The following is a 15,811-nucleotide window of genomic DNA, read 5'->3' on the forward strand; positions in this document are numbered from 1 at the left end:
CTTCAAAGACGCTTTCTATCCCCTTTTCTCTCTCTTCTTCTGGTATCCCTATAATGCACATATTTTCCCATTTGGATTGGTCACATAGTTCTCTTAATATTGTTTCATTCCTGGAGATCCTTTTATCTCTCTCTGTGTCAGCTTCTATGCGTTCCTGTTCTCTGGTTTCCATTCCATCAATGGCTTCTTGCATCTTATCTATTCTGCTAATAAATCCTTCCAGAGATTGTTTCATTTCTGTAATCTCCTTCTGGACGTCATCCCTTAGCTCTTGCATATTTCTCTGCAGCTCCATCAGCATGGTTATGACCTTTATTTTGAATTCTTTTTCAGGGAGATTGGTTAGGTCTGTCTCCTCAGATTCCTTGTCAGGGGAGGGTATCTGGGTTAGTCTGGTCTGTATCAAATTCTTTTGCCTTTTCATGGTGATAGAGGTAGTTGCGGGAAGCTGGTGTGTGTGTTGGCTGGGATAACATCCCTTCTTGCTGGTTTGTGGCCTTCCTCTCCTGGGATAACAGCGATCCCTAGCGGGTTGTGCTGGGTAGCTGCGTGCAGATGGGGTTTCTAATTCTTGCCCTGCCTCTGTGGGCATGGCCAGCCTCAGGCTTCTGCTCCACTATGGCGGAGCAGCTTTGGAGGCTGTTTATCTCCATGAGGGGTCCCCGAGCTGTGCTGCCGCCCAGGGGGTTAGGGTGCCCAGAGCTCCCCAGGAGTCCCAGCTGCTGGGCTGTGTCCTGGCACGTTTCCATCCAGCTGTGGTGTCCCTGTCCCTTTAAGTCTTTCAAAAAGCACTTGCTTTTCTTTGTCCCAGGAGTGCTGGCTGCAGGGTTCCAATCGCAGGTTTTCCTGTCCCATTTCCCTAGTATCCAGCTCACCACAAACTGTGTGTCTGCACTCTGGTGTGGATGGCTAGGGCTGGTGTTAGCAGTCCTAGGCTCCCTCTCCCTCCCCTCTCTGACTCCTCTCCTCCTGCCAGGAGCTGGGGTGAGGGGTGCTTGGGTCCCACTGGGCCACAGCTTGTATCTTACCCCCTTTTCAAGGTGCTGGGTTCTTGCAGGTGTAGATGTAGCCTGGCTGTTGTCCTGTATCTTCTGGTTTCTCTTTAAGGGATAGTTGTATTTGTTGAATTTTCAAAAATATGTATAGTTTTGGGAAGAGATTTTTGCTGCTGTACTCACGCCGCCATCTTGGCTCTGCCATCTGGACTGGCTTTTAAGCATTTTCTCCTTTACAGTGAGCATGATAAGCTTTTCAAGAGGCTTTTCTTACTGGTCCTTGTGTTCAGTGTTTTACTTTTTCTTGCTCCTCCTGCATGGTTACTTAGCAATGTGGGTATGTAAGAACATTCAGTGGTCGTCTGCTGCAGCCCCATACTTAGAGAGTATATTGTCCCTTGGTGACTCCACAGCCCAGCCAAGACCATCTGACTACTTTACCAATGCAGACAATGTGAACTACAGTCCTTGGCCACAGCAGCTTCTGATTCTCCCTAGGTGCTTGCCAACCAGCTTTTACTCATCTCTGCCCTTTCAGTGGGTTCCCATGGCCCTTTCAGTACACTTTAATCTCCATGCCTTGCACATGGTACCTCAACTACCAGTTGCAACTCAGTTGTGTCTCAAAGGTTTGTTTCTTCCTTGCATAATGACTATAGATCCTATCTGGCCCCGGCAATCTACCTAAATTCTCCACCATCCAGTGGGGCTGAAACCACATCTTCTATGAAGCCTGAACCCCAGACTTAGAGATGGGGTCTACCTTCAAAATTTATCCTTCCTTGAATACTCTCTCTCAGCCTTTGGGTACTTTTCAGTTATTTTACATCTTACAGGTACTCTTTTACCATAGTTTAATATTTCCTCATATTCTGTTTTGGTCCAGAACTAGAAGTAAAATATATCCTTTAATAGCCACATTCAATATTTACGTTAACTGTAATTAATAACATATTAGGATTTATTTATATTCTTATGGAAAACATTATTTTTGAACAATTGAGAGGGAAGCTGTGTATCACTTCTAATAATTTTTCACTAGTTACAGGGCCACAATTAGCATGGGAGAATCAGAAATTTGGTAACTAGCTGCTTAACGAAGTACCCAGAAAAAATGAGAATTTTGGTACTCTGCCAAAATAATGGTATGTCAATAAAATATATAGCTATAAGAATAACAACCAACCAAAAATATAAGGAAACTCCAGGTATGAGGCTCTCAGGGTCAGAATATATTTCCAAAAATGTCCCCCAAAATATATTGCATTCCATATGCTCTGCTTACAAAATGACATTCTCCCATCAATATGTAACTGCCTAAACCAATAGAAAATGGCAAAGCCAGGTTATATGACTTCTAAGGCTAGGTATGGAAGCATGTTTATGGCATATTCCAAACATGCCACAATACAGCCCATCCTACAGGCTCTTCTTACAATGTGAAACTTAATTGGTCTGTAACTGTCTTAACAAATGGAGTAATGTTATATGATTTCTGATGCCAGATCATAAAAATTATGTGTACTTCTACCTTGTTCTTTGGAATACACTTTCAGAATCCAAGTCACCATGCTAAGCAGCCACATGGAGGTATTACATGTAGGCATTCTGACTGCCCTGAGGTCCCGTTGACAACCAGAATCAACTGCTAGACACCTGAGCAATGAGTCTTCAGATAGTCCAGCCTTCAGTCATTGTGACCCCCAGCTTTTAAACCACCCCGTCTGAGGCTGTGTGGATCAGAGATGAGCTGTTACTGCCAACTCCTGTCCAATTTTTTTTGGAAATATGTGATGTAAATAAGTGATTATTGTAGTTTAAGCCAAGTTTTGGGTGGTTGTTATGCAGCAATAGAAACTGGAATATTTGCCAAAATATGTAAGTGAAAATGGCACATTTAAAAAATATCAAATTTATATACTTTTAAAAAGCAAAAAGGAGAGACTACATTCTAGGTATGTGATATTTTCATAACATATACAGTTTCATATACATCCTTGGAAAATTACATAAATTGGTCATTTCCTGATGGATTTGTACTGTAGCCTGGAAATTAGGGGATTCAAGTCACTGCTGTTGCAGGCTAGGATTGGGTTTCATTAATGGTACCTTTCCCTCAAAAACTCAACAGACTTTCAAGCTATTTGCTATTGTTTAATTACAATACCAAAGATCATGTGTCAATATACTTTAAGACTGATGACTCCTTTTGCCTACTAGTCCCTTTGGTCTTTCATTTTTCTGGCCCTTTTAATGTTCCCAATCATGCCATACATTTCTCTCTTTTCTTTTAAACCCCAAACTTCTCATCCCTCATACTTATAGCTAACCTTGCTTACCACTTCCTGAAAGCACTGAAGGAACCAGAACACTTTGCAAGACTTCTTCCACCTCATCTACTCCCTTCCCAGCATCTGCACCCCATATTCTGCTGCTCTCTTGCCAGGTACAACTTTTCCTATTATCTAAAGCTAATTCCTCCATCAACTTAACTATATACACTCTCATTGCTCCAGTAATTCTCACTTCTTTGTCCTGAATCATCCTCCACTCCAACCCTACTGAATTATTCCAATGATCATACAGAATTCCTCTTACTTCTCTCCTCTTGGAAACAAGCAAAAACACTCCTAGCCACACTAATCATTAACCTATTTCTTAGTTTCTTTTGCAGCAAAATGCCTCCAAGCTGTTGTTTCTATACTCATTGTCTTTTTCTATTCTCTTACCAGGCTTTTACTTTAACCACTCCAAAACAAATGCACAAATATATTACCCCTGGTTTTCTCAACATCAACAAAAACATCAATATTGTTAAATCCAACAGCGAGTTCCCAAATCTTTATTATGTAACCTGCCAGTTGGTATCTGATGCCATTTAAATCCTTCCTTTGACTCACTTTCATTTGGCTTCTGTAATGCCACACAATTTTGGCTTTCCTTCTATCTCACTGGTCTTTAGCATCCTTTGCTGCCCCATCTTTACTCCTTGAATTCTTAATGCTGGAATGCACTCTGGATCAGTCTTGGCTGCTCTTTTCTCTACCAACACTCAGGTCCTTAGTGATCTCATGATTTTAAATAAGTATAGGCAATCACTACCAAATCCATATAATCTCTAGAATAATACAAGTTAGAACATCCAAGTGCCTACTTGATATTGTCATTAGGGGTCTAAAAGACATTTCAAACTCAACATGTTCAAAATTAAATTCCTAATCTTCCCCTGCAAACCTGATGAAACTTTCCCCATCTCAGGTGATAGGAATACATCTGTCTCAAGCAACTAAAACCTCTGAGTCAAAGTCACCCTGGACTGTACTTTTTCTCTTGCACCTCACTTATAACCCCTAAATAAATCTTGCTTGCTCCATATTTATCACATATTTAGAATCCAAACACTTCTATTGTTACCACCCTGATCTGAGCCACCATCAACTTTCATCTGAAAGCCATCACCTCTTATCCATTTACTTTGTTCTTAGAACACAATAGCAACATGTCAGGTCATGTTTCCTGCTCAAAACTCCAATGGCTGTCCGTTTCCCTCAGAATAAAATCCAAAATGTCTCCAGTGATACTTACAAGCCTTTAAAGAGTTTATCTTTCTGACCTCCTCTATCACCTCCTTGCACAGAGCTTTACAGTAGCTTCCTCAGTGTTCTGCAAATACACCAACATAGTACTATTGTAGGGCCTTTGCTCCAGCTTTTTTCCTGTCTGGAAGGCTCTTCCCTTAGATAATATTCCTTCACACCTTCAAATCTTGACTCAAATTTTTCTTTCTACATGGTCTGTCCTGATTGTCCTATTTCATATAGCAAACTGTCACATCCCTCTCAGCTTCTTTTGAATTTCCCCTGTAACACTTATGTTCAAACATACTCTACAATTTGTTATTACTCCATCACCTCCATCAATTGCTCACTGATATCCTAAAAACCTAAGATAGTGGCTGGAATACAGAAAGTATTTAGTATGATTAATTTTAGAGTGTAAAAAGCATTTTAAACTCATGTTTGATAGCAGACTCAGTGCCTTTATGTGGATAGGGCAATATTCTAATTTTTTTGTTCAGGCTGCTACTTTAAATCACTATAAGCAGCTTCAGCTAAGGGTGGAGAATCAGTTTAGCATTTTGAATTCTGTAAGTTTCAAAATTATGAATTTACCATTGATTTGGATTGAGCATCTGCAGATAGGTAGCGTCTTTTAACAAGCAATATTGCTTTCAATTTTGCAGGTGACCTCTGTAGCTAACTTTACACTATTCATCTTTTACAGGATTATTACTGAAAGCAGCAAGAAACATACAACATACACATGGTAAATCACTCCTACACTTCCCCTAACATTACAGCCTTAATTGACACAAGGTCTGCCTTGTAAAATAGGATTGGAGTCTGACATGTACTTCAATAAAAAGAAGAATCTTCAGTTTTCTAGTCTGAAGTGGGTAGATCCTCATTCTCTATGGCCTTAAGTCAGTGCCACATTTGAGATTTATTTTACCCACAGCACTCCACTTCCAGGTTAAAGATTTTATATTCTTAATAACTTTAAATGTCAATAACATAATGACAACGGCATCAACAAATAAGTTTATTTTAATTTTATATGAAGAAATACAGGAGGAGGCAGGCAGACCAGAGTTGGTATGGTTGTTCCATACAATCAGCACAGGTGTAGATTAGATTCGTTCTGTATTTCTGCTCCATCATCCTTAATACCCAGATACTACTCTCAAGGTCTCCATAAAATCACCAGAGCTGCAGGTTAAATGTCCACACTGTAGGCAGAGAAATAAAGAAGTGCAAAGAGGCAAAAGTATTTCTTAAATGTCCTACTCATACAAATACCATTGCCGTCTTGTTGATGCAAAGGAAGCTGAGATAGTTTTTCAGGCAAGAATTCTGTGATGAAAGGGAAAATGGACATAGAGTAGGCAAAGAGCAGTCTCTGGCAGACTCATCATTTTTTCTAACAAATAGTCTGTAATGTCATTCTTATTTTTAGTTTAATTCAAAAGCTGTACATTCAAGTTTTTAAAAAATGTCCTAGTAGAAAGATTTTGGTATCCAGTATTTTCATTTCTAAGTAATATTCTTGAATTGTGATCAGAAATGGTAGAAAATGTTTTTGGATTTTTGTCACACCTCTTCAACAATCTATTGATTAAATATAGTTTTTACATTATGAATTTCCTCTTATGGGGTACGTGATGAGATGTGAGTGGAGGCTTTCTCAGTCATCACTGTATAGACTGTCCTCCCTTCTCCTAAGGTAATCAGGGCTAAGCATTAATGAAAGATTTCTCAATATTCATTATACTTTTAAGTGTCCTCCTCTCATGCAAGTTCTCTAAAATAACACTAGCTATAACGATACCAAACATTTGTGATATGTAATGTTCAAGGCACTGTTCTAAGAGCTTTATGTGTAATAACTCATATAATGTTTCCAAGCATCTTAAAAGAAAGGTATTATTTTTAGGTCTATTTTACAAATGATTAAATCAATGCAGAGATTAATAATCATGATAACTGTCACAAAGGAAAGCAACTGGTAGAGTCAAGATAATGTTTAAAAGACTTATGCTATGACTAAAGGCCTTCCTATATTTATTACATCAACCAAATTATTCTCTATAACTTTTTAAAGTTTAACAGGCTTCCAATAAGTATGGGTTTTTCTACATGGATTACATTATCTTTCCCCCATATTAAATTCACTGATGGTGAACTTTAAGAGGCAAATGTGTTTCCTCATTCACATTTTAAGAATTCCTTGATTATAATGAATTAATGACCAGAGAACACTATATTAATCAGAGACTCAGATGATTCATATATAAACTTGTGAGCTGTGACTGAAGTCTATCCCACATTCCTTATATTCAAAAGATTTCTCATTGATGTGAATTCTCTGATGTTGAGTTAGTTGCGAACCACGCGTAAAGGCCTTCCCACATTCCTTACACTGATATGGTTTCTCACCAGTATGAATTCTCTGATGTCGAGAAAGATGTGAGCTCTGAGTAAAAGCTTTTCTACATTCTTTGCATTCATAGGGTTTCTCACCAGTATGGATTCTCTGATGTAGAGTAAGTTGAGAGCCATGACTAAAGGCCTTTCCACATTCCTTGCACTCATAGGGTTTTTCTCCAGTGTGAATTCGCTGATGTTGAGTAAGTTGTGAACCACGAATAAAAGCCTTCCCACATTGCTTACACTGATATGGTTTCTCACCTGTATGAATCCTCTGATGCTGTATAAGTAGTAAGCCACGAGCAAAGGCCTTCCCACATTCATTACATACATAGGGTTTCTCACCGGTATGAAGTCTCTGATGCTGAGAAAGATGTGAACTCTGAGTAAAGGCCATTCTACATTCTTTACATTCATAGGGTTTCTCACCAGTGTGAATTCTCTGGTGTTGAGTAAGCTGTGAGCCACGAATAAAAGATTTTCCACATTCCTTACATTCATAAGGTTTCTCACCAGTGTGAATTCTCTCATGTTGAGTAAGTTCTGAGCCACGACTAAATGTCTTTCCACATTCTTTACAATCATAGGGTTTTTCACCAGTATGAATCCTTTGATGCCGAGTAAGGAGTGAACCACGATTAAAGGCCTTTCCACATTCCTTACATTGATAGGGTTTCTCACCAGTATGAATTCTCTGATGTTGAGTAAGTTGTGAGCCATGACTAAAGGTCTTTCCACATTCCTTACATTCATAGGGTTTCTCATTGGTATGAATTCTCTGGTGTTGAGTAAGTTGTGAGCCACGGATAAAGGCCTTCCCACATTCTTCACATTTATAGGGCTTTTCACCAGTATGAATCCTCTGATGTTGCATAAGTAATGAGCCACGAATAAAGGCCTTTCCACATTCCTTACATTCATATGGCTTTTCCCCATTATGAATTTTTTGATGTTGAGAAAGCTGTGAGCCACAAATAAAAGCTTTTCCACATTCTTTACATTCATATGGTTTTTCACCAGTATGAATTCTCTTATGCAGAATAAGTTGTGAGAGCTGAGTAAACACCTTTCTACATTCTTTACATTCATAGAGTTTCTCACCAGTATGAAGTCTCTGGTGCAGAGTAAGTTGTGAGTTCTGAGTGAAGGCCTTCCCACATTCTTTACATTCATAAGGTTTCTCACCAGTATGGACTTTTTGATGTCGGGTAAGTTGTGAGCTACGAATGAAGGCTTTCCCACATTCTTCACATTTATATGGTTTTTCACCGGTATGAATTCTATGATGTAAAATAAGTTGTGAGCTCTGAGTAAAGGCTTTCCCACATTCCTTGCATGTGTAGGGTTTCTCACCAGTATGAAGTCTTTGATGAAGACTGAGCTGTGAATCACGACTAAATGCCTTCCCACATTGCTTACATTCATAAGGTTTTTCACCAGTATGAATACTCTGATGTTGAGTTAGGTGTGAGGCTCGTCTAAAGGACTTCCCACATTCTTTACATTTATAGGGTTTCTCAGTAGAATGACATCTGGGATGTTGAGATAAGTAAGTATGCTGGTTGAAAATGGACATTCTTTCATATATGATCATCCCTTGCCTGAAATATTCCTCCTGATTTTCTTGTTGCTTTTCCAATGTGCCTTTGACTTCCAAATAATCTCTGGAAGTGGACTCCTCAAGATCACAGTTTTCAAGACTGGCACTCATTTCCCACTGGGATAATTCTGGTCCATCTGTGTCCTTTGTTGGACATAAGTTCTTATTTGTACTCCTTGAAGGCAAGTCTGAAAGATAAGAGAACATCAAAAATTTCCACTGTCACTTCAGAATTTGGAGAAATTCCATAGTAGAAAAGACTATATATATAATATATATAGATGGACTCTAAGTTGATGGTCTGACTATATTTTTTTACTTTATGATGGTGCAGAAGTGATAGGCATTCAGTAGAAACCATACTTTGAATTTTAATCTTTTCCTGAGTTAGTGATCACATGTCAACACCATCTTGTGATGCTGGGCAGTAGCAGAGAACCACAGCTCCCAGTGAACCATGTGATCATGAGGATAACACAACTGATAAGCTTATAACCATTCTGAACCCATATAACCACTGTTTTTCACTTTCAGTACAGTATTCAATAAATTGTAACATACTCAACACTTCAGTGTAAAATAGGCTTTGTGTTAGGTGATTTTGCCCAATTTTAGGCTAATGTGTTTTAAGGATGTTTAAGTTGGCTAGGCTAAGCTATAATGTTAGATTAGGTGTATTAAATCCATTTTTGACATGGTATTTCCAACTTACAATGGATTTATCAGGAAATAACCCGATCATAAGTTGAGAAATTTCCATATAGGGAAATAATACCTATAAGAAATAATTGGCTTATATCAGTGTTTTCCAAATATTGTTTTACTATGATCTATAGTAATACCTACTTACCCTTCATATCACAATCTGATACACATATAGTTTTATAATACACCATTTTCTATTCTACACTATTCTAGTCTTCTGTCCCTCTCCCTCACTCTCTCAAACACACACAGTCAAAACCCACTGAAAGCTGATTTTTATGCTGCAGTAATGTGTTGCTACAGTTTGAAAAAAATTAGCTTAAAATTACCTCAAGCATCAACATGTTAAAAGGGCACCTGAGCTGTCAGAATAATGAAAACTCTACCGAGAAGATAAGAGAAGAAATTAAGAAGACATTTTAAGTCACTCATTCTCAAACTTTGGTGGGGATCGAAATTATCTGGGGACCAGATTAAATGAATCTGAATCCAGTGAATCAAAAAAGAGCATGGAGAATCACTAGTTTTAATACTTTCCACCAACTGATTCTGATTCAGTGATTTTCTATCTCTGCCTAAAATTTTTAAATAGCTCCCAAATTAAACTTAGAATAAAATCCAAATGCCTTCTAGACTTTGACAAGCCTACTTATGTATCTGATTTCCCAATGAGCCTTCTCAGCTTTGCTCACTGTTTACCAAACCTACTAGATTCCTTTTAGCTCTGAAAAAGCCACAAAGCCAATCTGAATTAAATACAACTAGCTAGATCCTGTTCCATGCTTTGGACTGATCTGTATGAGATACTCTATTCAAACTGACTCATCCTTCAGGTCTCAATTTAAATACCAGTTCTTGGATCTTAAACATCCATTTCTGAAAACAGAAGACTAGGTAATTTAAGCCAACCTTCCTTATGAGAGCATTATACAAATTAGACAAAATAGAAAAGGTACTCAACTGAAGGCATTGGAGAATTAATATTGGACTAAAGAGTTGGTGAGTTAGAATTTGAAAAATATGAAAACTTAGAGAAATAAGCCCAACATCTGGAGATACTTTTCTACTCAGGGAGGTCTCACAATTCTAGAATAAAGCAATTGAAATGTGGAGAAAATATGCAGTGTTTTAGGCCATTTCACAGGACTTGGGCCACAATAAGTGGAGAACAAGGGGCTACTGTAAATTCTCTATACTTTGGGTTTTGGATGCTGAGGGCTAAAATGAGGAATAAGGGAGAAACAGTGGGCCAATCTGGGTAGGGTCTGAAGCCTGAATAATCTCAAACCCAGAAATCTGAGCTAAGGTAATTCAAGATAGCTTGTCATAAGCAAACCTAAATCTTCAATGAAGATGTATAGCATCATCCAAGTCTTCAAATTACTTTAATTATTTTTCTTTAAAATGTCCAGCACTCAATAAAAATATAGTCAGGTGAATGAGGATACAAGAAATAAGGACATAGAAGACTGGAACATAATTAATAAGTAGACAAAATTAACATGTTACCACATTATAATAAAATAAAAAATTATAAAAACAAAGAAAAAGCAATATACAATCCTAGAATTAAGTAACTAAGTTACTTTTATATAATGTTTGTCATAAAAGGAAATAAACACAAAACATAATTTATAACTAAATATCAACAGCAACTTTGTGTGAAATCCCGAGTCAACAAATTTACCCACATTTAAACTTATGTATTAAATACAATAGAAAACAAGAAATCACTAAAAACAAGAGAATTAATATTTCAACTCAAGAAAGAAAAAGAAAAAGAAACAAAACAAGGTAATTAGGTAGCTAAAAATGAGTAAACTAGAATTTAGATATGGCTAGCAAAACTAAAAGCCAATTCTTTACATATACAAATACATAATACAAAAATATGACATGTAGGAAGAATATCAGATTGGGAACAAACCCCAAAACACTGAAAGAAAAAGGAAGAAAGTAACATAAATGTAAATAATCCAAAGGAGTCAAAAAGTGTTTATGAGAAAAACCTGTATATAACTCAATAGTAAATTAGAAAAACTAGATGAACTGGATAAAAATAATAAAAAATGATCCATGGATATAGAAAATCTGAGTACACATCAATAACCACATAAGAATTTTAAATTTGAATTCAATGCCTGTGCTCATAAAATGCAATAGATTCTGATGACTGATGGTATTACTGGCAAGATCACTCAAATCATTAAAAAATACATAGTTCTAATCATACATAACTGTTGTTGAACATGTAAAATATGGAAATCTACCCAAGTCATTTTACAAAGTTAAATTAACTCAGATAACAAAACTGACATAGAGAACTCAGGAAAAAAATTAACTCATAAAAAAATTGTCAAAGACAGCTCAGGCAAACTAAGCCAATCTCATGAACAAAGAGGTACATTTAAAAAATAAACTAGTAACAACACTGAATCTAGCTATATATTTAAGGACTAAGAAATTATGACCCCACAAATGCAGAAATAGTTCAACATTAGAAAATCTATTTTAAGACTCTTTATTAAAACTCTCTAAAATCAGATGGCTCTTCTTTACTAAAGGTATTTACCAGAAATCCATAGAAATATGCTTAATAAAAACTAGAAGCACTCTCAATAAACTTTGAAAAAAGATAATTGTTTTCAAATTGTGATACTCAGCTCCTACTGATTAGTTTTTAAAAAATGATACAATAGAAAAGCAAGAGGTAATACATTATATGTAGAGACCAAAACCATACACCTAGAAATCCAATATTATCTACTGAAAAGCTATTAGATATTTTCTATAAGATTATTATTAATTTATTGGAATCAATACTTTGCTATTTAAGTATATGTATATGTGTACATACATATGTATGTATATACATATGCATCAGTATTAACCATTTAGAAAATGTCACAGAAAATACTCCTATTTATAATATCAACAAAACTTTTAAAGTTCTGAGGAAATTACTTAACAAGAAATATGCAAGACCTTTTAAGAAAAAACAATGAAACTACAGAAGTTCATAAAAAAGAATATATAGCATGTTCAAATATATAAGGATTCATTGTAAATATGATTAAATGGTGCATCAGATTTCCTGAAAACACCTGGAAATGCTGGGTAAAAGAGAACAAACATCCTTTTTAAAGTATACCACAGTTAAAAGAAAGTAAAGTAGACCCAAAGGACACACCATGAAATGAGAACGAGAAACTAGAAGTAAACATGCTTTTTAGACACAGCTACCCTCAGGACATTTGGTGACTTCAACTACCTAACAATTTGTATCTTAATGGCCTGAAAAGATGCAAGACAAAGCCGTGGGCCCACAAAAGGTCAGGTATTAGCACTGTATCTCTTAAAAAAATCAGAACTATCCTAGCAAAGGAAAAAAATCCAGGTGACCTCAAAGGAAAATGACAAGAAACATTTCAGTCTTGACCTCGATTCTCAATAAAAAGGAGAAAAATGCTATGATAATTCATCATTACACAAGAGCTCCCATGCATACAAGAAACTGCAGAATTAGACCAGTTTCTCAGAAACTGGAATTGTTGAATAAGACATATAAATGTTTGAACTATATGAAAATATAAAATATAAAATCAAAAGAGATAGAGAGTATACAGAAGTAAAAATAACCTAGGATCTAGGAGAGGAGGAAAATGTTTAAAGTTCTAGAAATAAAATAATGTAACCAATTATATTAAAATCCTAAGAAAAAAATCTTAAAAGCAGCCAGAGAGAAAATACAGATTACTTACAAAAGGAACAACAATGAAACAGATGGCAGACTTCTCAAGAGCAACAGAAGCCAGAAGACAGTGGAATAATATCTTCAGAGTGCTAAGAAAAAAATAATTGTCAGTATAGAATTCTATATCCAGTTAAATCAGGCAAGAATGAAAGTGAAACAAGGTTATTTTGCAACAGCAACAAAAATAAAACAGAGAGCATTTACTAACAGGCCTTGCTTAATGTATTTCATAATATATAAAATGATCCCAATAGGAAGGTATGATGGGAAAAGAACAGTATCAAATAAAAGTACAATCATGTGAATAAATCTAAAAGCAAACATTATCTTGGAGTTTAAAAAGGAAACAACTAAAATATCAGACAACAATAACATATTAGATGGGAAAGATTAATCAAAGTTAAAGCATTCTAAGATCCTTTACATATATTGTCCTGGGAGAGGAAGACATCAACTTTAGCCTTTGTTAGGTATTTGTAAAGTGACACAACAACGATTGATTAAAGGGCCAAAACAGGCAGAAATACTCCTAAAATATTTAAACTCACCAGTAATCACATGTTATTCTATTTTTAATCTACAAATTGACAAAGATATTTTTAATTGATAATATCTAGTGTTGGTAAAAGTACAGAAAGAGTAAAGTCATACACTGCTGGTACATTCCCAATAAGCATTTTGTGACAATGAAATATATATTTGATACAGAGATGTCAATATCTTACCTCTAAGAACCTCAACTCACTGTTACAATAGTCACCAATTTCAAGGTATATTCTCCTTTATATCTGTGTTTTTAAACTTGGCTTTAAAATCCTAGATGTGAAAGTGGGGCATATAGTTTATTGCAAGACCTATGCAAAGTAGTATGTATATCAAATTTTATGAGGATTAAATAATTATGTTTTAATATTAAAATATTTAATATCCAATAAAATATTTGGTTTCCATTAACTATGCAGATTTTTTCATGTATTATAATTAATAAAAACTATAAAACTGCATTTGTATTAAAAGAAATGAAGTGCATGGGATAAAAATTAAAGATAACCACAAAAAATATTGTATGTTTTCTAAACTTAAGAGAAAATGGACTTAAAAAAACAAAAACATCCTAAGGAGAGTAAAAAGGAAGTATATTAGAAGATTAAAAGAATTAACAAAAAGTACAAAATAGGGGAGAAATAAGTCCAAGTGCATTGGCAGTAACAAATGGAGTCAACCTTCAAATTAAAAAAATAAATTCTCAGATAATAATATACTGCAGTGATTACCAAACATGTCTGAACATTTGGACAACTTAAGGAAGTTCAAAAAATATTTGTATCCCATACCCAGACACTGATTTAATTGGCCTGCAGTGTGATCTGGGATCTGAAATTTTTAAAAGGACCCCAGGAAGTGTGAAAATCATTTCCATATTTTTTCTCCAAAGTGCCAACTGACACTGCCATCAGTAAGGTATAGAGCACTTACAAAAACAAAATAGATCTACTCACATATAATTCATATACCTACAGTTCATTCAAAGTGTACAAGTCATAGGTTTTTAGTATATTCCGAGTTGTGTAACAATGACCACAACCTAATTTTATAGCATTTTTACCACCTTAAAAAGAAACCCCATGCCTTTTAACAGTCATTTTTAATTTTCCCACTCATTCTCCAATCCACACCCAGCTCCCACCGAGCAGTGGGCAACCGCTTATTTACATTTTCTGTCTCTATAGATTTCTGTATTTGGACATTAATTATAAGTGGAATCAATCATACAGTATGTCGTCTTTGTGTCTTGCTTCTTTCACTTAGCATGTTTTCAAGGTTCATCCATTTTGTAGCATGTATCAGAACTTCATTTCTTTTAATTGCTGAATAATATTCCATTGTAGGGATATACCAAACGTTATTCACCCATTCATCAGCTGATGGGCATTTGGGTTGTTTCCACTTTTTTGGCAATTTTAGGAGGTATATAGCACTTCTGCCTCCAAACATTGTGAACACTTGGTACTGTCAGACTTCTCCATTTTTGCCAGTCTAGGATGTGTGAAATAATTATCGCACTGTGGTTTTAATTTATATTTCCTGATTGCTAATGAGGCTGGACAATTTTCACATTTATTGGCTATTTGCATTTCCTTTCCCTTGAACTGCCTATAAATGTCTTTTGCCCAGTTTTTCAAAAAGATTATTTACCTTTTCTTAGCAATCTGTAGAAGCTTTTTATATTTTAGATACTAATTTCATTGATGTCAATATGCTTTGCAGATACCTTCCCCCAATTCATGGCTTATCTTTTACTTTCTCTGTGATGTCTTTTTCTAAGGAGAATAATTTTCATGCAATCAAATTTATCCATCTTTTTAATTATTTTTAAAAAGACCTAAACAGAATCTCTAGAAATGTCCTATTTCATTCTCTTTCAAATTGTTCTTTTATGAGAACCTCATCATTTTTGTGATTTAGTTTTTCTTTAAACATTTCACCAATAGTTTATATTTACATCTAATAATTCCAGTATGTTGAAATCTTCTGCAATGTCATCTGTTGTTTCTTTAGATTATTTGCCACTCACCTGTGTCCTGTTTCTTTGTGGGTTTCATGATCTTTTGAAAGCTCATCTTTTGTTGATATCAATTTATGAGAATTCTAAAGCCCTCTTAGTTTCCTCCAGGGAGAATTTGCATTTGTTTTGGCCAGGAGTCACAGAGCACCATCTTAGAGAATAAAACTTTGACTCCTTTTTTTTTTGCCTGTTTTTATTTCTTAT

The 15,811-nt window shown here is 35.6% G+C and overlaps 1 protein-coding gene across 9 annotated transcripts in view; it reads right to left on the reverse strand.

Moving 5' to 3' along the window:
• Positions 1-5,584: 5,584 nt before the first annotated feature.
• The window catches only part of ZNF420 (zinc finger protein 420), a 57,907-nt gene continuing 47,680 nt past the window's right edge, over positions 5,585-15,811 (reverse strand). For 7 of the 9 annotated variants that reach the window (XM_036885708.2, XM_057493457.1, XM_036885703.2 and 4 more), the window contains one exon: positions 5,585-8,770. In XM_036885708.2, the coding sequence (XP_036741603.2) occupies positions 6,840-8,693 (1,854 nt within the window). In that variant the 5' untranslated portion in view covers positions 8,694-8,770 and the 3' untranslated portion in view covers positions 5,585-6,839. Of the gene's footprint in view, positions 8,771-13,048; positions 13,131-15,811 lie in introns of those variants that run through there. The other 2 variants (XM_036885705.2, XM_036885707.2) reach the window with 2 other exon arrangements.

This window comes from Manis pentadactyla, chromosome 15 (assembly GCF_030020395.1).
Source record: "Manis pentadactyla isolate mManPen7 chromosome 15, mManPen7.hap1, whole genome shotgun sequence".
NCBI lineage: Eukaryota > Metazoa > Chordata > Mammalia > Pholidota > Manidae > Manis > Manis pentadactyla.